The sequence below is a fragment of the Amia ocellicauda genome, chromosome 23 (assembly GCF_036373705.1).
Source record: "Amia ocellicauda isolate fAmiCal2 chromosome 23, fAmiCal2.hap1, whole genome shotgun sequence".
NCBI lineage: Eukaryota > Metazoa > Chordata > Actinopteri > Amiiformes > Amiidae > Amia > Amia ocellicauda.
The window spans coordinates 16,547,741-16,575,477 of NC_089872.1; the positions used below are offsets into that span (position 1 = coordinate 16,547,741).

Here is a 27,737-nt window from a genome sequence, read left to right on the forward strand (position 1 = left end):
GGCATTTGTTCAAATAAAGCAAATGATGTTGGCAGAGTGGACCACTTAAACATTTGGGTGTGACCAGATTTCCCTACAGTCCTGAACCACAAGGAAATAGGATATCCAATATCTAATAAATACATAATTTACATACAAATTGAGCCTAATAGAGCAGTAAACTTTACAAAGAAACATTTACCTCAGAAAATCATAGGCTTGATGACTTCTATCACTGCTGTTTATTGCCTCCCACTCCACCCTGACAAAATACATTACCACTGAGGCCAAGTCAGTCCTTCAAGTCTGAACAAGAAACATTGATCTCATTTCTTGTACTAAGAGATTATTAATTTCCCCCATTTGCTGATTTCCTTGTAGAAATCCCCCAGGCTATATTACAAGTAAATAACACATTAAATTCCTGGAGGCTTCAATCTAAATGCTTTGAACACCCAATTTGATTTTGTGTCATGTTCTGTTAATTAGTTTTAATAATCACTGTTATAGAAATAACACGTAGCAAGTATTTTCAAATAAATCCTGTTACACAATTGCTTCTGCAGTGGAATATTCTGCATTTAAAAATAAAAGATTACCATTTAAAAAACACTTGTTATCTCCTTTAAATTATGATTCGCTTAATCTTTTATGCCTTTATGGTTAATGTTGTTGCTCATTTGAAAATAAAAGTCATTCTTCTCTATCAATGCACCAATGTATAGTAACGGAAAGCCCGTTCATTCTTTTTTAAAACATATTTTACATTGCTTCTTAAATAAAATGTAAAACAGTTGTAGAACTGGTCTATCACTCTGCTGCAGTGACAAAGTTACCTAATGTTATCTGTCTGCTTTCTGATTGGGCAGGGTGAAGAGCTACTTTGACTGGAACAGGATAATAAAACTCTCCAGGTGAGCATTTATTTAGACAGACATCCTCCTCTCGAGTATTAAGGAGACACTTTAATCAGAGAGACAGGGACATAAATGAGGTATGTACTGACATTATTTATACAATCTATATAATTTCTGTTGAATAACTTTAGTACTCAACTGAACATCACATTTTAATATTAAGAGCACATCTAAAAGTATTAAATTCTGTATTACAACCTTTTTAAACTATATGTACAGTACACAAATATAGTTACACTATATATTGGCACCCTTTATGTGGAATAAGGTTTCTCTACTGTATGGAGTGTAAAAAACTGCTGGTTAAAGTTTGCTCAACTATATTTGTCAGTGATATTCACTATGTTGTTCTAGTGAATTCATTAACTTGACATACATTGCCAACTACAACATGGATATCTGTACAAATATAAGTGTTTGGCAGGTGTTAATCACCAGATGTGTGCTATTTCAATTATTTACAGATATAAAGGAGTTGTCTGTGAACAGTTTTATTTCCAGGACTGACCTTCCTGGGTCTTAATTGGAAAGAAACTGTGGAGTGTCCATTAAGTCATGGAACAATGAACAACAGTAATTAGCTGGATTATGCTGATAAATGTATATTTTGAGGTTGTTGTCCTGTCCCCAGTCATGCTGGTTGAATGGTTTATTGCAGTTAACAAGATCAGTTAAATAATAAATGTGGTTGGTAGGGGAAATTAGTTGTCACATTGGGGAATATACATATATATATATATATATAAAGGCTTGACATATATGTAGGCCTACGTTAAATCTAATAAAATACTGTACGCTTCTTCTAGAAATCAATTTTAGTTGCCCTTCTCATGTAAATGTACTGATATTTGTCCACAGTTTTCTGAAAATGACACATAAGTTTGTTATCAAAGGACTATAACAGGTTATGCTGGAAGAGTACTGTGTACAATTTTCAGTATCGGTAGATGGAATCTTGAAGCAATTAATTTATTTTATGAAACGTTGCTTTATTGTTATTCTGTAGCCCTGTGTGTGAAAATGTCAGAGTTAGCCATGACCGAAGACAACTCCTTTCTCATTGGGAGACCCTGGGACATTAATGACATAAACCTTCCTCAGGTGAGCTCTTCACACTTTATCTTCATTAATGGCTTTTTAATTTTCTTTGTGAAGTGCATTATTTTATTCAAACATAATATTGGATAGCGTGGTTTTGCTCTCACAATGGAAGGACTGGCAATGACAATGTTAAACTAAAACTAAAATAAAAAACTGCTTGTACATCAAAAAAGTGACCCTGAATCATTTTTATATAAATACCGCTAGCGAATATATAATTCCCACCAGCCTTTCATGCATTAGACTATATTAAACCTATGATTCATTCTTATATTTGTTTTGAAAGCTGGGATTTCTAATTTGCATGGTAATATAATGAAAACATTTTCTGAACTGTTATTTAACGTGTGGTGCCTGGGATCTACAAAAAGTACATTTTATACAAATTGAGGTTAGCTGAAGGTGAAATGGTGAAAACTGAGTTGGTGTAAAACATACAATGAAAAAATCAAGCGCAGTCATGTGGCTTATTGATTGTCCGACAAAATATAAAAACAAATAAGAATAAGGAAAGTGAAATAAAGTCAAGTAAAGTAAAACTGATTCTACCAAAGTGATACCACAACATTGTAAAAATAAAAACACCGTCCTCCTTCCTTCAAGGATATAAAACAGACCGATGTATTCCGGGAATGGACGGACTCCTACATCAAACTCATCTACAGCTGTAACGATAAGAACGCACAGAGGCATTTGAGCGGATGGGCCATGAAGAACACCAACAACCACAACTCCCGCATACTCAAGAAGTCCTGCCTGGGAGTGGTGGTCTGCAGCAACGACTGCACAGCCGCAGGGGGCAGGAAGATGCACCTGAGACCGGCCATCTGTGACAAGGCCCGGCAGAAACAACAGAGTGAGTGGAGGTCCCTGATGTTTAACGCCAGCAGGTGTAATTAAATACTGGTTGCTGTTTGGGTAACACTGTGTTGGCACCCCCATCAGAGTATAAAGCAGTACACAGTAAAGTGTTTTTAAACAAATAATTCCTTCAACAGACCACATAGTTCAAACCCCTGCACCTGCTTCAGGATTTTGAGTGGGGTATCTTAAACTTTTCAGTATTCCCCTTCAAATGACATTGCTGATTGATTCCACTCTCTGAATAGACCCCTGACCCTGTTTTATAACGATAACATATTTTAAATGATTAATGTGTTTCAGAGAAGGAATGCCCGAATTGCAATGCTCCACTGAGCCTATTGTGTTGTAAAGGCAACAGTGGATATCCCGTCACCAATTTCTGGAGGCAAGAAGGACCTTATATATTTTTCCAGGTGGGCAGTGAAACTCAAGAACATGCAGGCGACTTTATTCATGCTCAGTTCATAACATGGTAGAAAAATGCTTTTATGAAATGCAGCTAAGTAAAGGAAAACTTGTTTTAAAGAAAAGCTTTTACTGCATAATACACACAGCGTTGTGGGCTATTTGTGGTTCTTTGGAAAACGTTGCATTTTGGATACTGATGCAACTGCATGCATTCAACCCTCTGTGAATGCTTTTAATTTAAATAAAAGGCAACTTTATACATAATTCATATTTTGTGTTCTCAGCTTGGAAACATCAGGCAACTCAGAGTGCTTTGTAGGGCTTAAAAATGTATTTTCATAACATAATTCTGTCACAAAAAGCAGTAGCCTACTAAAATGAAATGACTATAACCCACAATTATGACACTGTTAACTACACAGTCTGCTATGTTGTAAAGCTGTGATTCCTTTCTTTTTGCATTATTACTATTAGTTCTTATGATTCCCTTTCTCTTGGGTATAGTCCAAAGGACAGCATGATCATCCAAAACCAGAATCTAAACTGGAAGCAGAGGCTCGAAAAGCAGGGCGGAGAAAAAGTATCCCTTTGAAGTCCACTAAAACACACAATTTAGAGGTAGGATTTACATTTCCATTTTCCTCACAATTACAATGAAGCAGTGATTTTCAAATCTTACTGATCAGTTTCCGTACTGACCTTTCAGTTTTCATTTTTGTTTTAACTTCCATCTATTCCTGTTGTTTTTTGACAATAGATGGGTAATCAAATACATAATGAAAAAGCATGTTTTTCCCTTCATGTCTATAGTAAAGCATTATGAAAATGCACATAATAAATACTTGAATGACAACAGAAGTTATATTACATATACAAATACTAAAAATGAACCTGCAATTGTCTCTGTGCCGTTTAGCCTTTTCCAGTTGTGCTGCCGAACCAGGATGTGGCCACGCCCTTCATCTCAGCCCTTTCGGGAGAGCGCTACCACAACGAGGGAGCAGAGGGCCTTCGAGTCTCTTGCCCAAGTAGTTTCCCTAGTGGAAAAACCCCAGACATGGACATCAGCCGGTACTACGGTCACTGTCTCCAGTATAAACCCAGACAAGAATACGAGGACAGCTGGAATAAGATGATCCACACATTTAATGTATCAGGTAAACCCTGCCTTGGGTACACCCAGGACTGTGGAAATAGTTCCTATGAAGCCGCCGGATCATTACATTTCTTAGACGCCTCTCTACAGAATTTCCAACCCATGGTACCAAAAAACAGAACATCCTTTTATGGGCTGACAGCAGGATTTGATCAGCAGTATTTTGAAGATGACTATGAAAAGAAACAGCCCTGGATGCCTGAGAGTACTTTACTCAATACTGCCAGATATCTCGAAGAAGATTCGTGCTACGAGAGGCATCATCTTAGCCATCCCCTGCCAGCTGCTCATCTGAAGTCTAATGATCAGATTTTCTCTGAAGGAAGATATGCCAATCCTAGTTATGGCCCGGATGAAAGAGCGTACTGTGTGAGTTAAGCCAACAGGAAACACGAGTGAAATGTGCAGTAGGTTTTTACAATTTTTTTAGGGAACCTTTTACATTAAAACATGCACTGCTTTCTAACTTAACTTCTCTGCACTGCTTTTTATAACAGTTAACTACACTGAAATTACAGTACAAGGAAAATCCATAAGAGCAAGGGTGAAATAAAAAATATATAAAAACTAAGTGTGTGTGTAAGTAACAAGTAAGATGGGCATTGATTGTTCTTGCTCATAATCAATATTCCCTCTTAACCTTCCTAGTATATAAATAATGATCATAATAAAGATAGAATAATTGCATTTTACTATGATTGCTTGGTTTTTGAATGACATGCTCTGAATAGAGATCTGAAACCAAACTGACACATGTATTACGTGTTAAAAAGTGGTAAAATTGTTCATGTGTAATTGCATTTTTCAATCTTCCTCAACAGAATTGTGTCAGATTTACAGGAAGAAACATATCAACACGACAGGAAGGCAGACAAAAAGAAACACGACTGAATCGCACCACTGCTTATCAACACAGGCTATCTCTAGGAAAATGTACATTTTACATTAAGCGAGTATAACTGGTTTCGGGGCAGACAATTCACTGTTAACTTTGTACACACACTGGTAAATATGATGTGAACAACTGTTTCATGAATATAAGAAACTTGTATTCATCCAGGAACATCAGGGCAGGCAATAATTTATATACCGTGTGTGTGTGTGTGTGTGTGTGTTTATATGTATATATATATATATATATATATATATATATATATATATATATATATATATATATATATATATATACACACTCACCTAAAGGATTATTAGGAACACCTGTTCAATTTCTCATTAATGCAATTATCTAACCAACCAATCACATGGCAGTTGCTTCAATGCATTTAGGGGTGTGGTCCTGGTCAAGACAATCTCCTGAACTCCAAACTGAATGTCTGAATGGGAAAGAAAGGTGATTTAAGCAATTTTGAGCGTGGCATGGTTGTTGGTGCCAGACGGGCCGGTCTGAGTATTTCACAATCTGCTCAGTTACTGGGATTTTCACGCACAACCATTTCTAGGGTTTACAAAGAATGGTGTGAAAAGGGAAAAACATCCAGTATGCGGCAGTCCTGTGGGCCAAAATGCCTTGTTGATGCTAGAGGTCAGAGGAGAATGGGCCGACTGATTCAAGCTGATAGAAGAGCAACTTTGACTGAAATAACCACTCGTTACAACCGAGGTATGCAGCAAAGCATTTGTGAAGCCACAACACGTACAACCTTGAGGTGGATGGGCTACAACGGCAGAAGACCCCACCGGGTACCACTCATCTCCACTACAAATAGGAAAAAGAGGCTACAATTTGCACAAGCTCACCAAAATTGGACAGTTGAAGACTGGAAAAATGTTGCCTGGTCTGATGAGTCTCGATTTCTGTTGAGACATTCAGATGGTAGAGTCAGAATTTGGCGTAAACAGAATGAGAACATGGATCCATCATGCCTTGTTACCACTGTGCAGGCTGGTGGTGGTGGTGTAATGGTGTGGGGGATGTTTTCTTGGCACACTTTAGGCCCCTTAGTGCCACGGCCTACCTGAGCATTGTTTCTGACCATGTCCATCCCTTTATGACCACCATGTACCCATCCTCTGATGGCTACTTCCAGCAGGATAATGCACCATGTCACAAAGGTCGAATCATTTCAAATTGGTTTCTTGAACATGACAATGAGTTCACTGTACTAAACTGGCCCCCACAGTCACCAGATCTCAACCCAATAGAGCATCTTTGGGATGTGGTGGAACGGGAGCTTCGTGCCCTGGATGTGCATCCCACAAATCTCCATCAACTGCAAGATGCTATCCTATCAATATGGGCCAACATTTCTAAAGAATGCTTTCAGCACCTTGTTGAATCAATGCCACGTAGAATTAAGGCAGTTCTGAAGGCGAAAGGAGGTCAAACACAGTATTAGTATGGTGTTCCTAATAATCCTTTAGGTGAGTGTGTATATATATATATATATATATATCCATGCACACACAACAGAACAGAGATGGACTAAAGCAGCTTTGGAATTGATCCAGAAATAAAAAAATAACACATGGAAAAGGGAAAATGAAGGCTGATAATGATGATTTTATGTATGTATATAGAGAGATCAATAGACAGGTAAAAGGACTAGACACAACTTGATTTGCACTTGGCCATATCATGTAAACTGAAATGTACTGCACTTTGGCAAAATAAGATCCGAAACATCCAAAAACCATGATTGTCTCTTTACCTTTTTAGGTTATCTGTGTAGACAATACGTTTTTGCTACATGGCAGGAACAGAACTGAACAGCTTTCTGTGCTGGAGCATTAATCATAACCCTTATCAAAATCAATGCAGTGAAAGATGAAATATGTTTACCTTACAGCTCTTCCTTATCATAAGCAAGGATCAATTTGTTACTCCTAGCGATTGCCTGCTCATCTTTCTTTGTTTCTTTGTCTGTGGAGATCTAGTCATAACAACCAGATACGGCTCCAGAGGTTTCTGTGATAACTGGTAACATTACATGCTTGAATGGCTCTGCCGCTTAATCTCCCTTTTCGATCTGCAGCCAGTTTACGCAATTAAATTGAATTCTTTCGGTTTACCACTCTTGACGAGTCTTGAAATACCTCATACTTGAAGAAAGGAAAGTTCAATGAGGAGGCAACAGGATGTGAACTTCTCACCCCCAAGTTATTTGTTCAGACTGTAAAATAATGATAGTCACATTACTGTTAATTCCTAAGACATCTTGTGTTCAGGCTATCATGCTTTACAACACATTGAAATACATCCTCAAAAGCAGGGAGTTTTGTAGGTCAGTGGTTCACAATCTGGGGTCATCATCCAGGTTGTCCACAGAAAAGCCAGACATAAATAATGTAGTGTGAGCAATCAACTCTCAATGACCAGATTTTCTATCAAAGTGTCTTTACTAATTTATTGAGCATCTCTTCTCCAGAAAGCATAGTAGTGCTTTTACAATTGGATTATAGAACATCAAGTTTGCTTTGGAGGTCCTTCAGGGAAACAATTCTGAAAAGGACTCTGGACTCGGAGACAGGTGGTTGTGGAATAAAATAAAAATAAAAACCATAATAAACAAAATACATCTTGACACACAATCCACTTGGATTTAAAAAAATATAAATGGAAAAATGCAGTGCAGAAAAAAGGTGCCTTTAATGTCTGCGTTTGTTTAAACTTTGTCACCAGTTTCTCAATCGAATAAACATTCATAAACAAGCCGACATGTTCAAACCACAAGATTCCGAATATTGACCTCTGAATCCATCCTGACAGTTATTTTATTTCTGTATGAGAACTAAACTCTAGCGACGCTTTCTTTTGTATGCTTGCCATCTGCTTTGTGTGTAAAATGTTGCCCCCTTCCTGTCAAAATAGAGCAGTTAACTATCGCTGCGAGCAGAATGCAAAGAGGAGATTATACAGCTGTGCCACCTCAGACAGGCAAGACAAACTGAATGGATACTACGTGACAATATTGCTCTGTATTACAGTAAACACTAAATAACCACACATTTCCTTTACAGGTAGGTGTCCAAACAGCAGAAAAACAAATTAAAACATATGCTAGTATGTGGAATATTCACATTTAATATTTCAGGTGTTGGAAACCAGGGTGGGGTGATATGCAAATATTTCAAAAGATCAATGCAAAATGAGATGGAAGCTCTAACTAGTTTTATATTAATGTCTCTAATTGAATCTTCCAAGTCTGGCAATCACAGAAGACTAATAATATATAAGATTTGTAGCTTCAGTAGTTCTATGAAGACAGTAACAAGAACAGTAAAATACTAAGGATTTATTTTAGTCTTCATGAACTTTATTAAAGGCTATTTAGATTAACTGCTATCAGCTGATACATATTTCAACTTAAATTCAGAACTACCCTAAAAACAAAATCCAAATGTGTTTATTCAATACAGAAATGAAGGGCTATTACTTCATCCTGTACATCAGGATTTATTTCAAAATTCAAAGATGTATTTATTTGCAGACTCTCATTTACGATAAATCCCTTAATTCGTCAACAGATTCATTAAGAATTCAGAATATTTGCAGAAACAGGCTAATCAGATTAAGCATGGTTAAACAGTTTCCCCTATTTTAAAGCATCCCAAAACACCTTAGTCGTGCAACTGATGGAGTTTAAAACTAGTTTTTAAACTTCAGAAAGATTCATATCGAGCAGGGAGCTGAACAATTCACAATTACATTCTTTAAAATAACGATCCAGCATCAAACAATGGACAGTGAACTGAACAAATAGTGAAGTTTCTACTTCTTTTTTTTCTGTGTAAACTTTCAGTGATTTCATGCACTGTGAAGCTGCTCTGCATCTCAAGGGATTTAAAGAGGCTTCTCTGAGAAGGCCGTGTAGCTCTTGACTCGTGCGAAGAAGAGAGGTGTGTAAGTCTTGTCAATATCGAATGCAGTGACTACGGTTTCTCCAGTTGATCTGAAATTAAAGTTAAAAACATACACGTCATTTGCTTATTCCTTGCACACCACAGCTTTAAATACTCAGTCTGTTCATCCTATGAGCGACCAATGTAAATAGGACACTAACAATGCCTATTAAAGAGATAAACTCTTCACTAGTCAACTCTGAGCAGATTCGGAGCTCTCTGGGTTTCGTGTCGGCAGTTTCGCAGGTCACCTGTATGTGATGTGGCACGAGTGATGGATCCACATGAGCTTATTGAACTGCTGTCGGCCTCCAGAAGACAGCTGCAGCCCCACGTGGAAGCTGTGGTCCGAGTCCTGGACGGGACTGCGGCGATAGTACCTGTTCTTCTGATACTCAGGAACCTTCTGAAAGACACACCGAAGAGCTCTCACTTTGACCAGCAGCAGCTCTGATAAGTTCACCTAATTATATTTGTTTAAACAAGACCTTGTTGTTATGTGTATCACTTTAAGTATTCTGGTCAACAGTACTGGAGCCAAAGTATTTGAACTGAACTCAATTCTGATATCAATTATGGGTACAAGAATAGAAAGACTTCCAACATTTTGCTCATGAAAAGGTTCGACTGGCTGCTTGAAAACAGCAGGTCTATTGTACCATCATTTCCTTTTGAAGCTATAAGGTTCATCATCAGTAAAATCCAATACTTCCCCTGAGAAAATAAATCTCTTTCTAATGATCAAACCTTTCACTCAAGGGAAAGCAAATATAATTTCAGAACTCCTATAAAATGCCTGTTTTGTAAATATTCATAGAGGTGATTTTTCTCCATAGTACATGCACAGGAGAAGTACAATCTGTCTTTCTGTATAGAAGAAATAAAAAACACCTACCTCTTCTTTTCTCTTGGAAACAACAGCAAAAACTTTGGTTTGATTGTCTGTGTCCTGGGACAGACGGTAATGACCAAAGAGGACAGATTCCATTCTGCAAACGACAGACAGGGGACGCTAAGTGCCAGGAAGACACCCGGGACTTTGAACGTGGTGCACAGTAACAAGAGCACGAATTACCTGACGTTCCTGCTACGTAAACGAGGAACGGTGATGAGAGGGTCCTCCGGGGTGGTGAGCATCATCATTTGACCATCCGGGAAGAAGCGCAGGTACCTGACAAGACAGCCATTGCATTCACTGTGTATGAAGAAGGGTGCAATATTAAGATAAAGGAGGCAAGGTCATGCTGCAGCCTACCTGTAGTACTCAACTTGGTGCCAGGCCCTGTAGAATCCATCCAGGGATTCCTCTCCTTGGCGGATGTAGGTCGTCTTGCTGATGTACACACCTGAAAGGATGGACAAAGTACAGGGTATTGCATATAAAAAAGTATTTTGTTTTACAGCACTACTTCTGACAGAAACAGAGAACCACTGCTGTGTTGTGCGTTTGGAACTGTTAAGTGTTTTTTTGCTTGGATATTGTTCTGAATTTGGATAGGGATTCATTTAGAAAACAGGATTGTCACATCTAATGAACTTATTTTGTCACGGCGTAAATAAAAATAAAATAAAAAATGTACCATCAAAACGAACACGGGGCCTCTCCAAAAACATCTCTCTCCAGGAGTTAAAAGGAACCAGTTTGGTGCAACTCCGACCCCAAACCCTCAAACAGGCTGAGCGCCAGATTTCGGGATCCCTGAAAAGCAAAGACAGTAAACAAAAAAGGTCTTTGAGTGAAAACAACTGAAATATAGAGAGAGAGAGGAAAAAAAGAGAATTTAACTATCCAGTACATGAAGCTTCAGTAATTTAAATGACAGGTATATTGCTTGAATAACCATTTCATTGTTTTGCAGTAAAATGAAAATAAAAGCTTTGAACTCAAAAAGATCATTCTGTGCATCATGGATAGTTTGAAGAAGACAAACAAATACCTGGCACAAATATAAAACCCACGACAGACCAGAGAAAGCTGTTCCAGGGCCCTCAGGTCCAGGTCACTGGATACGACCCAGTGGAAAATGTACATCAGCACCTCCAGAGGCAGAGCTGTGGACAGAAACAGAGCGAGGAAAAGATCACAAATTGTGTAAAATAGAGAAGGTTTTCCAGCAACCTTTCACAATACAAACAGGTCTATTTCTCATATACTCATTATAACTGCTAGAAATGCCATTACAACTGCTAGGGAGTACAGTAAAGCTGTAGTTAAGAAATACCTGAAAAGTTTCTTCTTTCAAAGCATTTCTTTAATACCATTTTTATACCAGTGACTGAATCCTCACTGTTCTATTAATATACATTTGCTCAGATGTGCGATAAAGAGCTTTCATTCACCTGAAATGTGCATCTGAGTCGTTTCAGCTTCTGGCTGACAGATTTTCAGAGATGAATCCTGCAAACTGAGCTGCTGCTGGAAATAGGTGAGCAGATCGGCTATCTCACTATCTCTCTCACTTTCCTCCATGCTAGAAAAAAAACAGGACTAACTTTAAAGTCTGTAAAAGACTAAATGCTTGTTAAACCTGTATATTGCATGTAACAGTAGTAAAGTGAAGTATTTTCATTTTTTTTATATTAATCCAATATCAATCCTCAAAACAGCTTTTAAAAATGCCTCTGGCAACCATCAAATAATGAGGGTACATACTAGTTTACATCCACACCATCAGGATCTGGAGAGCGCGTATAGTTGATTTTAAATTCAATATCAGGCACAAGCTGCATTGCTCTGCGATAGTACTTGATAGCTGAAATGAAAACATTTAAGATATATTTCAGTAATATACTTTTCCTTTCACTTAATGTCAACTTTACCTACTATGATCTATTATAATAATACAATAATGCAAAGAAGACTGGGAATTCTCCTTATTCAAACTATGTTTAGGGGTTTAACACTTTTCACAAAACATGCAAGCAATAAATACAGCAGAAGACTGAGAAACGACTCGGGCAAAGACAGGACTCTTTCTGACGGGGGTCAGACATCCAGCATGCGTGTGGAAACCAGAGGCCGTGATTCACCTTCATAAACAGCTCCATTCTGTTCTTCCTCCACCGCTTTCAGGAACAGTTCTCTGGCCTAAAACATAATTCATAAGCACCAGCATTAGTAATCGTGTTTTCACATGCATCTCAATATAATGCACATGGTAGTAAGAGCAGTATCATCTATAGTCCCTGTGCTTCCAAACATTTCCCCTTTGAAATGCAGACTGTCTCCCCCCCCAAGTACAATACCCACCAAACGAGCCACAATTAGTCAAATCAGGGCCTGGCATTTCTGCAGCTAAGGTATCACAGTGAAACAATCGTCTTGCAATGCGAGTTTGATATTTCCTTACTTTTTCCTCGCGTACTATTTCTTGTTTCCTTTTCAAATCAGCAGCTCGTGACAGCCCTCTATTAGTACCGCCGGAGCCCGAGACAGGCTTCAGCTCAGACATCCATTGAGCCCGAAAGACACTGAGCTCCACCTGTTAGCATGAAAATCATTAAAGACCAACTTAATACTACTGTACAACTAGACCCTTTGATAGCAGGCATTCAGATTTCATCAAAAAGATCTTAAGATGTGTGTGACTGGCAGAACCTTTTTTGTGATTGTCTGAAAGAGCACCAGTCGGTCAAAATGGCAGGAATGACTCTCAACTGTTGTCCAGCCATATCTTGCAAAAATGCTACAACACAACGTTTTTTAAGTGTATCTGAACATTTCAAGTACCCAAAATGAAATAATGATGCTCACTTGAAGGTCAGAATCACCTGAGTCTTCAGTTTCTTCCTCTTCTAAAACATCAGCAGAGTTAATTTCCCCCTCTGCCTGTTGACAAATAAAAATTAACAGATGCTTTATATTTGAATCGCCATCAACCGATTTTTCAAGATGTCGCGTCACGGTCCGTGGGGCGGGGCTGGGGCTGGTCTGCTTGACGTCACTCGCAGCTGCGGCAGAAAAGCCAACAAGCGGCTGCGTTCGTGTAGATGTGCGCAGCTCTGCAGAATCCCACCGATCCCATTGGTGGAGACGCGCAGAACTGCGGACATCTGCGCAGCACGATCAAGACAAGAACCGGAGAATGCAGTTTCTGGTAGCTGGGCCGGGTGACAAGCCGAGCGGACTAAATTTGGAGTTCACCGAAATAACTGTCCAAACGTGAAGGAATTAAATACCAAAGCAGACAGGTAACCTACAAAGTTGTAGCAGTACTTGCGGATACTTTTACTCCACATGTACACTGAATTAAAAACATCCCACTTCTTGCTCAATCGCTACAATGGTTTATAAAGCAGGCATTTGGACACTCAGTTGTCACCAATTTATGATCACTGAATGAACTGCGCAGCAAAACTGGTGTTAAAGTAAGGTGCTGTTGTTGTTTTTTTAAGTCAGCCATTTTAACCGTTCAAAAATAAGATGCGTCTACAGCTAACGTCGTCAGTAATTAAACGGACCACAACACAATTTACGACACTTTCCCTACGGTTAGATTTACTCTACTGCTTTACTTCTTTACAGACTCAGTGGACCAATGCAACGTCGAGCAGAACCTATTTGGTAACACGTGTAGATCATTGCAAAACAAGGCACCTTAGACAAGCAACTTTGTCACACAAGTTAACACAGAAACGGCACCATTTCTTATGACCTGTAAGAACAACGTGTGTAAACGCATAAGTAGCTTTGCAAACGGTGTGCATCTACTGCAACTTAATTCTTTACGAATATTGAGTTACTTTTTATTTGTTTTTCACAATGCATAATAAATAGCCGAGTAGGTGACACGCCAAACACACGTCACGGAAAGCAACCAGCTTGCTTGTGACTAGACAAGAATGCAACACACAGACTCGACAGCACCCGTTTTAAATTACCATTGCGAGCTACGTGGGAGTTGTCTCCCGTGATCCGTCTGTGCACAAGGTTGGTTTAGTTCAGTTCTCGGTCAGAAAAGCGGACGACACAACGGGAGAAATTGCGAGCTCTCCAAACAGCAGCCATTTCGATCAGCAGCTGCGACTGTACTGCAGCGCGGAAGGGCAAGCTGCTGCACAATAATACTACGGCAAGCCAGCGCGGACAATCTGCTGCATAATAATAATACTAATAATACGGCAGGCTGGGCGGACTGCTACATAACAATACGGCAAGCTGGAGTGGACAAACAGTGATGGTATGATACATGACGTTTAACAATTAACCTTCTCCTTTTGTGTGTTTTAGCAAGCAGGACATATGTGCAACTTTCTGTTGAGGGAGGGGTACAATAATGTGATAATTCTACTAAGGTACAGCAATTGAGATTTGCACACTACTCCTTGTTTTCTATGTAAATTCAAATCCTCAGAGTTTACGACCTGTACTTCTGCACAAGTGATAAATGCAATAAAGTCATACTAAAGCAGAAGGAATCAAAACCAGAAGACCCTGCAGCCCTCCAGGACCAGCAGTAGTCAATATTAATAGTATTTCTGTCCTGGGTGTGGCCGAGAGACTCTGACAAATAGAAACAGGAAAAAAAAAAAAACCCGCATAAATCACGTTGTTGTCGCCAAGATTTCCGCAGGTCTGCGCAGAGCTGCAGAATCCCGCCTCTCCCATTGGTGGAGCCGCGCAGAGCTGCGGACGTCTGCGCAACACCGAAGAGGCAGACGCGCAACGCCTATTCCGATGTTACTCCGCCCTCTAGGGAAAGCCCTCCCTGCTGAATCTGGCCGGAGACGCCATGTTTATATGGATTGGGAATAAAAACGATCGTCTGGGTGTGTTGTAGTCGCCGGTATGCAATCAGATGTCAGTGCACTGGTTTGGAGCCCTGCAGGTATGTGCTGCTACACAGTCATGTAAACTGGGCAGTTCTGTGCCCTAGATAGGCGCATGTGAATGGGCTTGGTGCAATATTGTACACCACTCTTCTGCGTTCACATGCTGACAACAGCGTTGGATAAGTATGCAAACTTTGGGGAGCATTTGCAAGATACACTTTGGGGGTAAAAAAAAAACCAACACCACATCGGGCTGAGAAATCTGCTCAAATTAAAATGCATGGGTGTTTCTAGTGAAAGGAAAAACAGCATATCAGCAGTCTGTATAGTAATGAATCATTATTAATGTGTATGATGTAAACCATATAGCAGAAGAAGGTATTATCTGCGGTTTGATCATTATATTTACATGTAGGCTATTTAATCACATTTTCAAATGTTTTATCATTAATATTGTGTAGTTTGGGATTAACGAAATAGTGGTGCAAAAAAAAAATCAATAAGGAAATGCATTGTTTTTATGATATTTCCAGTATATTCCCAGATCGAAATGGGCAGATCAAACAGTAACACTACACTGGCGGATTGCTTGTGATTATACTAGATGCTTGATGGAAGAGGCGATTAACTATATGCATGGTACATTTGCAGGTATATAAATACTATAGCCCTATCCTTTTCACTCAAGATTTAGAAAAAGCACTATAGATGTTTTCATAGTAGTTCTGTGTTCAAACGTGGCCCCAAGGGGCAGGTTTATGGTCATCAACAAATGTTCAAGAAATGCTTTTTATTGTGAATTCTGAACTGATTTATACAGACAGATGATCTTCAGTAGTCACAGAATAACATAATACATTGAGGAACAGGTGTACAGGTTCCTTGGTCCAAATACATGTCACAGGTGTTTTATGCATTGAGGGTTCAAAGAGAAATAGAAATCTAGAACATTGTGAATTTCAAGGTATTAAATGGGCTTTTACTGTAAAGGTTTGAAGGTAAAGTGTGTAGTCTTAGCCCTATATGCTTTCCCAGCCTTACACAATATTGTGCTGGATGAATGTTGCGGATTTGCTCTCACCATATTGGCTTTGTAGTCGTTTTTCTTTTAATTACTGGTTTTCCCTGAGTCTTTCTAATAAACACTTCATGGTCAACAGCACAGAAGGGCCTGAAATGAATATTAATTTCCGCCTTTGCAAACACAAGCTTTCTGCTTCATGTCCTCAGAGCCCTTGTGCCTCGCGGTCCTGGAATGTCGCCTATAAGGCAGCCTTTCTCTAATTTCAATGTAAAAAACTCATTTCTGACCCTAGCTTGATGCTGAGAAGGCTGTATTGTTCATTATCTAATACAGTAGCCTTCAGCAGCATTGTTAACATCTTCAGCTCCATAGTCAATTGCTCTATTTACAAGACCAGTTCCCAGTTTTAGAAGAAAGGATTAGTTCCTGTTTTTAGGGTCCCAGATAACTGCTGCTGATCTGATGCTGACTCATTAATCCCTATGTTGGGGGTAAAATCATCACTGATTCGTAAAGCTGAAAATTGTTACCAGTATTTCATAGAGGATTGCTACTTGTAGGCTAAATATACCCTTAACCAAAAACCTCTGTGGTTTTGTATGAAATGGTAAAATGCAGCAAAGAACCATAATTTGAGTCTGGAATTAAAAAACATTGGAGGTTAGTAATATGCATGTGTACAGTTTTTGACTAAAAGTAAAAATAAAGACCCTAATGTAGCCTAGAACAGAGCTGGAGAACATTTTGGCATCTCTTCAAGCAGGCTCCTAAGCCATCTGTTTGACTCATCTTAGATAACACAACTGAGATATAACAGTATATTTCTAGGGATTGGTTGTGGATATAATCCGAATTAACAATGATATTCCACTGCATTGCTTGTACTTGACCTTGTTTCTTTATGAAGGTGTACTAGATTTGCAATTAATTGCTGGATTATTAGTGCTTGTTATTCTGTTCAAGTAAATTAACAACAGAAGTTGAAAAATGTAAGTAGAAATTAGACTTCAGTACCCTCTTATGTATTGGTATAAAATAAAACCAATTATTACAGATTTATGTAGTTTTTAATATCCTTGTTTATGCACAATTTCTTTAATCACCCTGCAGGTTGAAGAAAGCCTGTGAAAATATGAATTCTGCAGTCCTGTGTGCAGCCTTGCCTGTTGTACATTGCTGCTGTCACAGAAAAATCTGGTTGCACTCAACAGAAGAAACCACATCACCCTCCATGAAGCAGTCTGTCCTCTTCTGCTGGGCGTTGCTGACTGAGTGCCATGAATAGATACACAACCCTCAAGCAGCTCGGAGACGGGACCTATGGGTCTGTTCTCCTTGGAAGGAGTCTGGAATCGGGAGAACTGGTTGCTATTAAAAAGTACGTGTTTTTTCCATCTATGGAAAAATAAGGAAACATTACTTTAGATGACCAAATCATTTATTTCAATATGTTTCCCTTAATTTTACGTTAATACGTTAAGGTAGTTCCACCACATTCAGTTCTATAATAAAAATAAAAATCAGCTGACATTGAATTTCGCATCAGTACACGGTTAATTGCAACTGTATAAGATAAGCGTACATGGCTTACATTTAAAGGCCACATGCGTGTAGAGCTGACAGCTGACCATACAGATGTGGGCAAATGGGTTTTCCAGCAGGCAGGGTATGAAGCCAACCCCTCGGACTGATTAGAAAGCGACATCTGCTCTGTTGACAAATACATCATCATAAATTACACAAATAATGGGTTCTATGAAAAGAGAAGGGGGGAAAAAGTTGTGTAAGACCAATACGGTTTAGGTTCCTAAAACAAAATGAACATTGCCTGTTGTAAATCTTGTATAATAGGACTGAAAAGTCTGAAATTCATGCACATTTTAGCAATAAATTACAAGACTCCTGTTGTGCAATAATTTCTACATCAAAAGACTCTGTCTTTGTAGAAAGTCCTTTTATTTTCTTCTTCAGTGCTCATACCGCATGATGCTGGTGTTTTAAGGCCTTTGCAAAGAAACATTTAAGACACCGAAGAATAATAAATAGCATGGAAACAATAGATTCAGTAGTGAAGCAAGTTTTAATTTGTACACTGTCTTTCCCATTAGTATGTTTCTAAATATAACTGCTTTGGTCCTTCTTTGAGCACATTTCACATTTACAGCCTTGCAAGGAGTTATTGTCTTGTTTTTAGTTCTGCTGATTACTGTATGCAGGGAATAGACCCTTTTTTCTTTCAGAGTATATGAATATGGATATGTTCTTATTGTACTACTACTGGCAATCTTGGTGCTTTAATGTTCTTCCACTACAGTATGTGATTGTGTGAAGGTGTTGTGCAGTAACCAGCTTTAATCTGTCTGCTAGAATGAAAAGGAAGTTTTATTCCTGGGATGAATGCAAGAACCTCCGAGAGTTTAAGGTATTTTTTTTTTTATTTTTTTTAACTTCCTACTTTCCTATTGTCTCGATACAAAGGTTCTTTTGAAATGTATGCTAGTAAAAAATAACATTCAGTATCACTCCAATATGACTGGAAAAGAAAGTCGATATGCAAAATCACTTATTTCATGTGTGTTAAAGATTTTTAAGTGATAAAACAGCATTTTAATCTGCCTGGAGAAGGATACTACATAGGTATTCAGGAAAACAAAACTTTGGTTTGCGGTGATGGGAATATTGTGTTTTTCCTTGGATTTCAGATATTGGAGTTAAAGAATAGACCAGCTTTCAAAGTGTTCATTGAAAAGAACAAAATTAAAAAAGTTCAGCATCTGTAATTCATGTATTGTTTTTGTGTGTGTTGTCCTCAATTCTGAAAGCCCCGTTTAAATTTCCCCAGAGCACAGAAACCGCCATGGGGCCACGGTAGATAATGATGTGTGCCCTCCCATCTGTTAGTCTCGCGGGACACTTTTCCTCCCGGTGCACCTAATCAGCGGATTTGGCCGAGCCCTTGCGTCCACGAGGAGAGGTCTTACTCCAGGGTGCCTGCTCGGGGGGGCTGCTCTAGATTCGTGGGGCGTATCGCACCCAGCATGTTTTGTGTTCCTCCCCCTCTCCCCCGTAACTTTTGCAGGCCACCTGTGTTATCTTCCGTTCGTGAGTGGCAGCAACCCAAAGCAACTTTGCAGATGCATGGCGAATATTGTGTAAATGCTGCAAGATAAAGTGTCGGGCACAGTTTTGCCCATTATTTCCCAGATGTATTTGTTTCTCCTGCTTGCAGAATTTTTAATATATTTTTGGGGGTTATTGACATTCCTCTCAAATAACTCCTCTCCCAAAAGATTGCAAATCTGATGAAGCATTCTGAATGTGACAAAGAGCCGTATTCATCGACATGTGATCCCGGATCGCTCGCCCTCCCCCATACATACCCAGCATCCTGACTTGCACTGTGGTATAATTATAACAATCAATCCGCGTGTGTGTGTACCGACAGGGGTTCAAGGGACAGTCGTGTTCTTTCCGAGCACATTTTTCTTATACAGTGAGGGAAAAAAGTATTTGATCCCCTGCTGATTTTGTTTGTTTGCCCACTGACAAAAAAATGATCAGTCTATCATTTTAATGGTGAGAGACAGAATAACAACAAAAAAATCCAGAGAAACGCATTTCAAAAAAGTTATAAATTGATTTGCATGTTAATGAGGGAAATAAGTATTTGATCCCCTATCAATCAGCAACATTTCTGGCTCCCAGGTGTCTTTTATACAGGTAACGAGCTGAGATTAGGAGCACTCTCTTAAAGGGAGTGCTCCTAATCTCAGCTCGTTACCTGTATAAAAGACACCTGTCCACAGAAGCAATCAATCAATCAGATTCCAAACTCTCCACCATGGCCAAGACCAAAGAGCTGTCCAAGCATGTCAGGGACAAGATCGTAGACCTACACAAGGCTGGAATGGGCTACAAGACCATCGCCAAGCAGCTTGGTGAGAAGGTGACAACAGCTGGTGCGATTATTCGCAAATGGAAGAAACACAAAATCACTGTCAGTCTCCCTCGGTCTGGGGCTCCATGCAAGATCTCACCTCGTGGAGTTTCAATGATCATGAGAACGGTGAGGAATCAGCACAGAACTACACGGGAGGATCTTGTTAATGATCTCAAGGCAGCTGGGACCATAGTCACCAAGAAAACAATTGGTAACACACTACGCCGTGAAGGACTGAAATCCTGCAGCGCCCGCAAGGTCCCCCTGCTCAAGAAAGCACATGTACAGGCCCGTCTGAAGTTTGCCAATGAACATCTGAATGATTCAGAGGAGAACTGGGTGAAAGTGTTGTGGTCAGATGAGACCAAAATCGAGCTCTTTGGCATCAACTCAACTCGCCGTGTTTGGAGGAGGAGGAAGGACCCCAAGAACACCATCCCCATCGTCAAACATGGAGGTGGAAACATTATGCTTTGGGGGTGTTTTTCTGCTAAGGGGACAGGACAACTGCACCGCATCAAAGGGACGATGGACGGGGCCATGTACCATCAAATCTTGGGTGAGAACCTCTTTCCCTCAGCCAGGGCATTGAAAATGGGTCGTGGATGGGTATTCCAGCATGACAATGACCCAAAACACACGGCCAAGGCAACAAAGGAGTGGCTCAAGAAGAAGCACATTAAGGTCCTGGAGTGGCCTAGCCAGTCTCCAGACCTTAATCCCATAGAAAATCTGTGGAGGGAGCTGAAGGCTCGAGTTGCCAAACGTCAGCCTCGTAAACCTTAATGACTTGGAGAGGATCTGCAAAGAGGAGTGGGACAAAATCCCTCCTGAGATGCGTGCAAACCTGGTGGCCAACTACAAGAAACGTCTGACCTCTGTGATTGCCAACAAGGGTTTTGCCACCAAGTACTAAGTCGAAGGGGTCAAATACTTATTTCCCTCATTAACATGCAAATCAATTTATAACTTTTTTGAAATGCGTTTTTCTGGATTTTGTTGTTGTTATTCTGTCTCTCACTGTTAAAATACACCTACCATTAAAATTATAGACTGATCATTTCTTTGTCAGTGGGCAAACGTACAAAATCAGCAGGGGATCAAATACTTTTTTCCTTCACTGTATACTGTCCCACCTAGACATTTTTGCTTTTCTCCTTTTTAATTTTCCCTGCTTGTAAATTGTGCAGCTCCACTTCTTTCCCGTTCCCTATGAGTTGGGTTTCCCACGGATAAAAGAGAGGTTTAAAGTTTATGGGAATGTTTGCAATAAAGCCTTGTTTTCTTTTTAAATAAAAAAAAAAAAGTATTTTGAAAGTTAGCCTGGCACACTTGGACTTTGTTTCCTTGGAAATATAGTAATTGTTCAGTGCAATATATATTTGTAGACAATATACTGTAAAAAATCTATTTAATACTCTTATAATTTTCAAACAATTGAGTATAGACAATATTGATTAATTCTGTTCCACAACACCAATACATAATGAGTATATCATGTTAATTGAATAGTTTTTTCTAGTGATTATAATACTTATTTTTTTTATTGAGACTGCTTTGTTAAAGGTTTTGAAATCAAACCAATATTTATGTTTTTAAAACTGTTTTTATTGTTTATCCCTTTTTTCCAGTCCCTGCAGAAACTTAAGCATGCCAATGTAGTCAAATTGAAGGAAGTCATTAGAGAAAATGATCATCAGCTATATTTTGTGTTTGAATATATGAAGGAAAATCTTTACCAGCTAATGAAAGACAGGTAAATGTATATTAGATTTCCTGTACTACTGTATGCTATTTTATATGAATGAAGAGCAATCTTCCATCACTTTTGAACTGGCTTCATTAGGTGCCCTAATTTTTAGGTTTAAGAAATATAGTTTGACTGACAGTTTTTACTTTATTTAAAAATGCACATTATAAAAAAACTACTAGTCTATAACATTATCTAGTTTGAGTCAAAATATAGGAAATGTTTCTTACCAAAGTATTCTTGCATTTATTGGTGCAATTAGTGCCTTAAATAAACTAAACTAATAATTGTAATGGTCTAAACCTCTCTATACATATCCCAAACTCCGTTTAATAATGCATATATAACCCTAATAAATTATTTTTTTAATTTTATTTGTAGGAGTAGATTGTTTCCCGAATCCGCTGTGAGAAATATTATGTTCCAGATATTACAAGGACTGGCCTTCATTCATAAACATGGTATGGTTCACTGTACACCTGTAATCAAGTAAGACTCAGCATGACACACTAAAATGAGGAAGCTACAAAAATACCTGAGAAGTGACCCACTTAATAAACTTAATAAAATAGTATTTGATGTATGTAGAAACCAGAGGCTGAATGTGTTTACACCAGGAATCACCAGTAACACAAGACTACTATAAAAGGTTTTGCCACTGATATGTCCTCTTTCCTGATTTCCTAAATTTCTCTTGTTGTTTGCATCCCAGGATTTTTCCACAGGGACATGAAACCCGAAAACCTTCTGTGCATGGGACCAGAACTTGTGAAAATAGCCGACTTTGGCCTTGCTCGCGAGATCCGGTCAAGGCCCCCATACACGGACTATGTCTCCACGAGATGGTGAGTTACTTCCTCATTGGTTAACAAAACCTTCCAATTGGTACATTACAGTATGTTTCAATTCATCCATATTGATTGATTTTATGAACATTGCAGTGTAAGCAATACTCCAGTTAAACAATGGTATTAAAATGGGACGGGGAATGGATGTATTGAGTGAGATCTGTGTTTTTATGTTCTTGGCATGTTGCTCCTCAGGTATCGGGCCCCTGAGGTTCTCCTAAGGTCCACCAACTACAACTCCCCTATTGACCAATGGGCTGTGGGCTGCATCATGGCCGAACTGTACACCCTGAGGCCGCTGTTTCCTGGTTCAAGTGAAGTCGACACCATATTCAAAATCTGCCAAGTGTTGGGAACGCCAAAAAAGGTATTTCGCTGCTCTGTTGCATTGAGTCTAGACAACAAGTCGTGTATATATCCTACCTACATACATTCTTTTTAAATCCTTAGATAAATTCTATCCCCCCCCCCCCAGACTATCCTTTGTGGTGGTAGAAGGTGGTTACGTTGTTTAATAACTGTCCTTCATCTTTAAGATTGACTGGAACGAAGGCTACCAGCTGGCAGCAGCCATGAACTTCCGCTGGCCTCAGTGCGTCCCTAGCAACCTGAAGACCCTGATTCCCAACGCCAGCAGTGAAGCCATCCACCTCATGAGAGACCTGTTGCAGTGGGACCCTAAGAAGCGCCCGCCAGCCAGTCAGGTATCGCAACACCCTGCTGAACGCCTTTGCTGTGCGTGCATCCATGCTCCATCTCAAACGTCAGCCTTTTGAAAACGCGCCCGATGCACAACTGAAGTGTGCTTTGTTTTTGTTTTTTTCTGTCCTGCAGGCTCTCCGCTACTCGTACTTCTACGTGGGTCAGGCCTTGGGGACTCCTCAGCAGATCCAAGAGCTTGGAAAGCCGCAGCCCAAGCCACCAGCGCCGCCCCAGCTACCGCAGCCACAGCCCCAGCCCCAGCACCAGCCCCAGCCCCCACTGCCACCCCAGCAAATGAAACCCGCACCGCCACCCCACCCTCCCCCTCAGCACCAGCACCAGCACCGCTCTCCCTCCAGGCCCTTGCAGCAGATTCAGCCGGCGCACCCGACGGTTTACCAGCGCAGGACGGAACCCGAACGGGAGCCACTCGACAGGACAGCCAAGCTGGAGGAACATTACCGAGCACAACAGTCCCTCTTCCCAGACATCCGTGACAAGGTGCCTCAGCAACCAGTGAGGACTGAGGTATCTGAAGCCCTTCGATCATGGAGAAAGTTCTCGTCTGGTCAGAAATACAAATTAGTTTTTCCAGTGGTTCTGCTAACTTATGATTCTGTGCGATTCATGTGAAGTGAGTCTCTTCCGTTTTACTGGAAGGTGTGAGAGTTGTTGGCAGGGCCTTTAGAGTATTACCGCTTATTTACAGCGTTTTTACTTTTTAATTTTTTCCAGAGACCAACAGAAGGATCTGAGAACACTGACTTTTCCAGTTTCCCGGCCAAACCCAAGGTTGGTAGACGGCGCTGGGGGCACGTGGCAGGTGTGCCAAAGACCTTGGACGACTGGGATGACTTTGAGCAGTTGGAAACGTCCTCTTTGAGCAAAATGAAGGTCACCAGTGACAAAAGGAGAGCAGGAGACAATGCCTTGGGAAGGTAAAAGCCCTCTTCTGTGATTTTCCTGTTTTTGTTTTTTGGCAGCAGTTAAATAAAAACCTGTGTTGTCTTTCAGATTTGGAAGTATCTTGGATTTAAATCCCTCCAACTGCAGAGGAATCGGTGACCTTCCCACTGTAAATAACTCTCTCTCGCACCAAGAACCAGTGCCCTGCAGAACTTCATCAGCCAAGCAGCATTACTTGAAACAATCCAGGTATTTACCAGGTTTGTATTTAGTTTATTTATTGATTTGTATCATTTGTGGTTGTAAATGTTGTAGTTTTTTTCTTATTATCGAGAACAAACTTGAATTTGATTTTATTTGTGTAACTTTCATTAATTCATATTCTTTATTATATTATGTAGGGGTAAGTGCAAAAAATAACGTGGCAATAAGCTCAAATAAAGACTACACTGCAAACAACCACTGGGGCAGTACCAGTATGCCCCCGGGGGTTATTGGAGGAACAGTGCCAGGGAGCAGAACAACCCAGGGTGAGAGAAACTACCTTTTTTAAATCCATTAACGTATTTATTAAAGTACTTTTTTATGTGACTGCCTAAACTAAAGCCATTTCAAATAACTGCACATTTCAAACATAATCTAGTGCACATTTTCCCAGCTACATTCACGGTTCTGTTTCTTTCGTGGATTACGTATTTATTAGCTGATGTTTTGCAATTTGAATCTGCGTGCAAGTAAGCAGAAGGCTGGAAGTAATTGGGTCAGGGAAGGGTTGTAGCTGCTCTCTGTAAGTGTAGCTAATAGTTTACAGAAGTGGAAGGTTATTATTATAATTTTTTTAAATTATTGATTTGGCTGAAGCCGTTATCCATGGCAACGTGCAAGGGTCACAATGCAGTGCAGATAAAGGAAGGTGGCTGAGCTTCACTCTGTTTGTACAGCAAGTGCACAAGGTAGACAGTGGTTAATCATCTGAGAGCCCAAAGTGTTAACATATCTTTAGGATGTCGTTGCTCTCTTCTGTATTTTCAGTTTGTTTGTCCCTCCCTACAGGGGCCAGTACACTACCACGAGACTATGTCCCTTCCTTTTATAAGAAAGAAGTGGGATCTGCCGGCCAGAGGGTGCAGCTGGCCCCGTTAGTGGACCCACCGTCCTCTAGTAAGTTGCAGGGCTCTCTGGGAACCAGTGCAGGGGTTGCCTGTACAGTATAGGCCAGATATTAACTGTTTTCACATTTACATCCCATTCATTCAAACTAATTAAAATGGGTCCATTTAATCGGGCTGTTTTAATATAATCTGTGGTGTGTTTCATTCCAGACTATGCAACGTGGAGGTCCGGCCGCAGCCAACTCAGCCCCTCAGCGTACGCCTCCCCTGCCAAGACCACTCCTGGGATGATGCCCCGGCCCCCCGTGCAGCCCGTCCACGGACGGACAGACTGGACCGCCAAATACGGGCACCGATAAGAGAGGCTGCGGCAACCGGATACAGAAGCACTGGGAGCTGCTTTTTTTATATATACAGGGAGGGTTTTTGATAACTTTTATCTTTTTGATTTTGTTATGTAATGCATAATATATAGCAATAATGTTGTGTTTTTTTATTTGTGTTTGTATATATTGTATTATATGTATACCCAGTTTTTATATATGGCTAAATATGTAATTTACTCGTCCATTTTTTTTTTTTTTTTTTTTTTTTCACAAATTGGAATAACAGTTTTATACAGGTTTTGTTGCAGAAAAGAATAACAAGGCACTACAGAGAGTGCTGCACTGTACCGTGGTTGTTTTTCAGAGATGTTCTTGGTGGGAGAATGGAAGCGCAGTTTGATAGAAGGTAGATGTCTGTCCTACCTTCCTCACATAGTTCTCCGTCTTTTTTTTTTTTTACTTGTTTATCTAGACGAAGTATGTGTTGGGGTCACGGATGTTTCTGTTTTTTAGATATCTTACTCAGTCTTGATTTTAATAAATAAATAATTCAATCTGAACCAGTAATTACCAATTCATATCATTTTCTTATTTTCTATTAAACAAAAAAACTGATAATTGTACACTTAACCCTCTGGTACGTTGCTGTTCCAGTGAGGTATTTAAACCCAAGGGTGACAGATAGAGATGTATATTAGGAAACTCAAAACTAAAACAATACTGAGGATAATCACAGAGAAAAGGTGCGAAACTATGAAATCTCTGTTTATTAGGAACTATTGTTTTGGTCTGTCTGTATTGGTTTACACTACAAACAAGATGTGTGTTCATCTTCCATATTTAATTGAATGTCTTGTGTAAAGTGTTCTCCTCATGTTATAAGGTTGTGCCATTCATTTGGGGTCGAGTGGTTGTAATATGCAGGGCTGATTTGATCCTAGGTTGGCAGTACATGCTAACTAACACAAAAATGCCAAAATCTAACTAGTATGTCATTGAAATGAATCTTAATTTATTGTTCATTTTATCTTTGCCTTTCTCATTCATGTTATTTCCACCTTGTACTGTACACTACATATTATTCCAGGTATTTGTTTATTTTAATTTAAGTTATTCTGTGTTGCATTTTGTTGACCAGTAACTGAACTGATTCACGAGTTACTGTTACACATTTGAATGAATTGTAATTTAAGTTAAACAAAGCTGGTAATCAGTTGCAATTATTTAAATGCGTTTGTTACTGGCAGCTTCTGCATATATTTTTTGTGTTTATTTTTTTTAAATGGTTTTAACAAATGTAAAGTAATTATCTTAGTACTGAAAACAATTGATTCAATTAAAATGTTTTGAAAATGTTAGGCCTATCCCTTGCCCTTCCCAAATAACCTGAAAAACAAAACATTAACAGTGTTCGACTCATTGAATTCCTTTAAATGTCGAGATGAATTGTGTTCTCATCGAAGTCTCCGTTCGTTTTCATATGCTCATTGAAGGTACCTTGCCAAAATATGTACAGACTTGTGCACGTCCCTTATAGGAACTTAATTTCTGATGTAGTTTCAATAAGGGTTAACGGGTGAAGAAGAATGAAAAATAATATCCCACCAGTTGTGTAAACAGGTAGTCAAATCAAGGCACTTTCATTTTCATTCGAAAGGTTCTCATCATTTTTACAGGAATGTAAATAACATTTATAAGCAATAAAATTCAAACTTTTCCAAATGTTTTATTCTTGTGGGTTTCTTTTTTTATTCACTTTACACAGTTGTATAGGCCAGGGATGGCGAACCTGAGGCACGCAGGGCCGTACAGATTGGCACGCCAAGTGAGCCACTATCTGTATTTTAGTTGGCACTTTAGAAAACTTTAGTCTGTATATTTGGCAGTGACGGCACAGCCCCCAAGTCATTGAGTAGCGCTCACGTTATTTTCTGAACTTTCATGTTTTAGGTCCGGTTCTTGTGCGCAGATTTTCGCAGTTATGCGCAGAACTGCAGAATCCTCTGCTCCCATTGGTGGATCTGCGCAGATCTGAGCAGAGCTGCGGAAATCTGCATTTCACGGACGAGGTG

General features: G+C 39.6%; 3 protein-coding genes across 7 annotated transcripts; 2 read left to right on the top strand and 1 right to left on the bottom strand.

Annotated features, from left to right (window-relative positions):
- The first annotated feature begins 855 nt into the window (after nt 1–855).
- On the top strand, nt 856–5,117 carry LOC136719270 (uncharacterized). Its single transcript, XM_066697144.1, has 6 exons — nt 856–973; nt 1,903–1,997; nt 2,601–2,853; nt 3,162–3,274; nt 3,774–3,887; nt 4,186–5,117. Exons 2-6 carry the CDS (start codon nt 1,917–1,919, stop codon nt 4,801–4,803), a joined length of 1,179 nt encoding a protein of 392 aa, XP_066553241.1. The 5' UTR covers nt 856–973; nt 1,903–1,916; the 3' UTR covers nt 4,804–5,117.
- A 2,896-nt stretch (nt 5,118–8,013) lies between these two features.
- fbxo9 (F-box protein 9) lies at nt 8,014–14,322 on the bottom strand. 2 transcript variants are annotated; one of them, XM_066697235.1, is made up of 13 exons: nt 14,167–14,322; nt 13,040–13,114; nt 12,636–12,767; nt 12,316–12,373; nt 11,939–12,038; nt 11,626–11,756; nt 11,223–11,337; nt 10,866–10,984; nt 10,541–10,631; nt 10,361–10,456; nt 10,181–10,274; nt 9,537–9,688; nt 8,014–9,335 (listed from the first exon to the last, which is right to left on the bottom strand). In XM_066697235.1, the coding sequence occupies exons 1-13, from the start codon at nt 14,167–14,169 to the stop codon at nt 9,227–9,229; spliced, it is 1,275 nt and encodes a 424-aa protein (XP_066553332.1). In that variant the 5' UTR covers nt 14,170–14,322; the 3' UTR covers nt 8,014–9,226. The 2 variants fall into 2 exon arrangements, with proteins under 2 accessions (XP_066553332.1, XP_066553331.1); XM_066697234.1 differs by having other exon boundaries at nt 9,537–9,691.
- Nucleotides 14,323–14,348: 26 nt separating this feature from the next.
- LOC136719329 (serine/threonine-protein kinase ICK) lies at nt 14,349–27,391 on the top strand. Of its 4 annotated transcripts, none has more exons than XM_066697232.1 (14): nt 14,349–14,465; nt 17,192–17,459; nt 18,449–18,503; nt 21,653–21,777; nt 22,153–22,232; nt 22,484–22,616; nt 22,815–22,986; nt 23,156–23,323; nt 23,454–23,849; nt 24,057–24,259; nt 24,336–24,487; nt 24,629–24,757; nt 25,281–25,388; nt 25,550–27,391. In XM_066697232.1, exons 2-14 carry the CDS (start codon nt 17,359–17,361, stop codon nt 25,696–25,698), a joined length of 1,971 nt encoding a protein of 656 aa, XP_066553329.1. In that variant the 5' UTR covers nt 14,349–14,465; nt 17,192–17,358; the 3' UTR covers nt 25,699–27,391. The 4 variants fall into 4 exon arrangements, 3 of the variants coding, with proteins under 3 accessions (XP_066553329.1, XP_066553328.1, XP_066553330.1); XM_066697231.1 differs by lacking the exon at nt 14,349–14,465 and adding an exon at nt 14,967–15,113; XM_066697233.1 differs by lacking the exon at nt 14,349–14,465 and adding an exon at nt 14,967–15,113 and having other exon boundaries at nt 17,293–17,459.
- Nucleotides 27,392–27,737: the final 346 nt, after the last annotated feature.

Bases quoted from the DNA above. Each gene is read 5' to 3' on its own strand.
- fbxo9 (XM_066697234.1), bottom strand. The intron at 12,768-13,039 runs GTGAGCATCATT...TCATGCTAACAG, and splicing joins CAGGTGATTCTGACCTTCAA to GTGGAGCTCAGTGTCTTTCG. The intron at 10,275-10,360 runs GTAATTCGTGCT...TGTCGTTTGCAG, and splicing joins TTACGTAGCAGGAACGTCAG to AATGGAATCTGTCCTCTTTG.
- LOC136719270 (XM_066697144.1), top strand. From the start codon at position 1,917: ATGTCAGAGTTAGCCATGACCGAAGACAACTCCTTTCTCATTGGGAGA. The intron at 1,998-2,600 runs GTGAGCTCTTCA...CCTTCCTTCAAG, and splicing joins ATGACATAAACCTTCCTCAG to GATATAAAACAGACCGATGT. The intron at 2,854-3,161 runs GTGAGTGGAGGT...AATGTGTTTCAG, and splicing joins GGCCCGGCAGAAACAACAGA to AGAAGGAATGCCCGAATTGC.
- LOC136719329 (XM_066697232.1), top strand. From the start codon at position 17,359: ATGAATAGATACACAACCCTCAAGCAGCTCGGAGACGGGACCTATGGG. The intron at 22,233-22,483 runs GTATGGTTCACT...TTTGCATCCCAG, and splicing joins GGCCTTCATTCATAAACATG to GATTTTTCCACAGGGACATG. The intron at 24,758-25,280 runs GTGAGAGAAACT...CCCTCCCTACAG, and splicing joins AGGGAGCAGAACAACCCAGG to GGGCCAGTACACTACCACGA.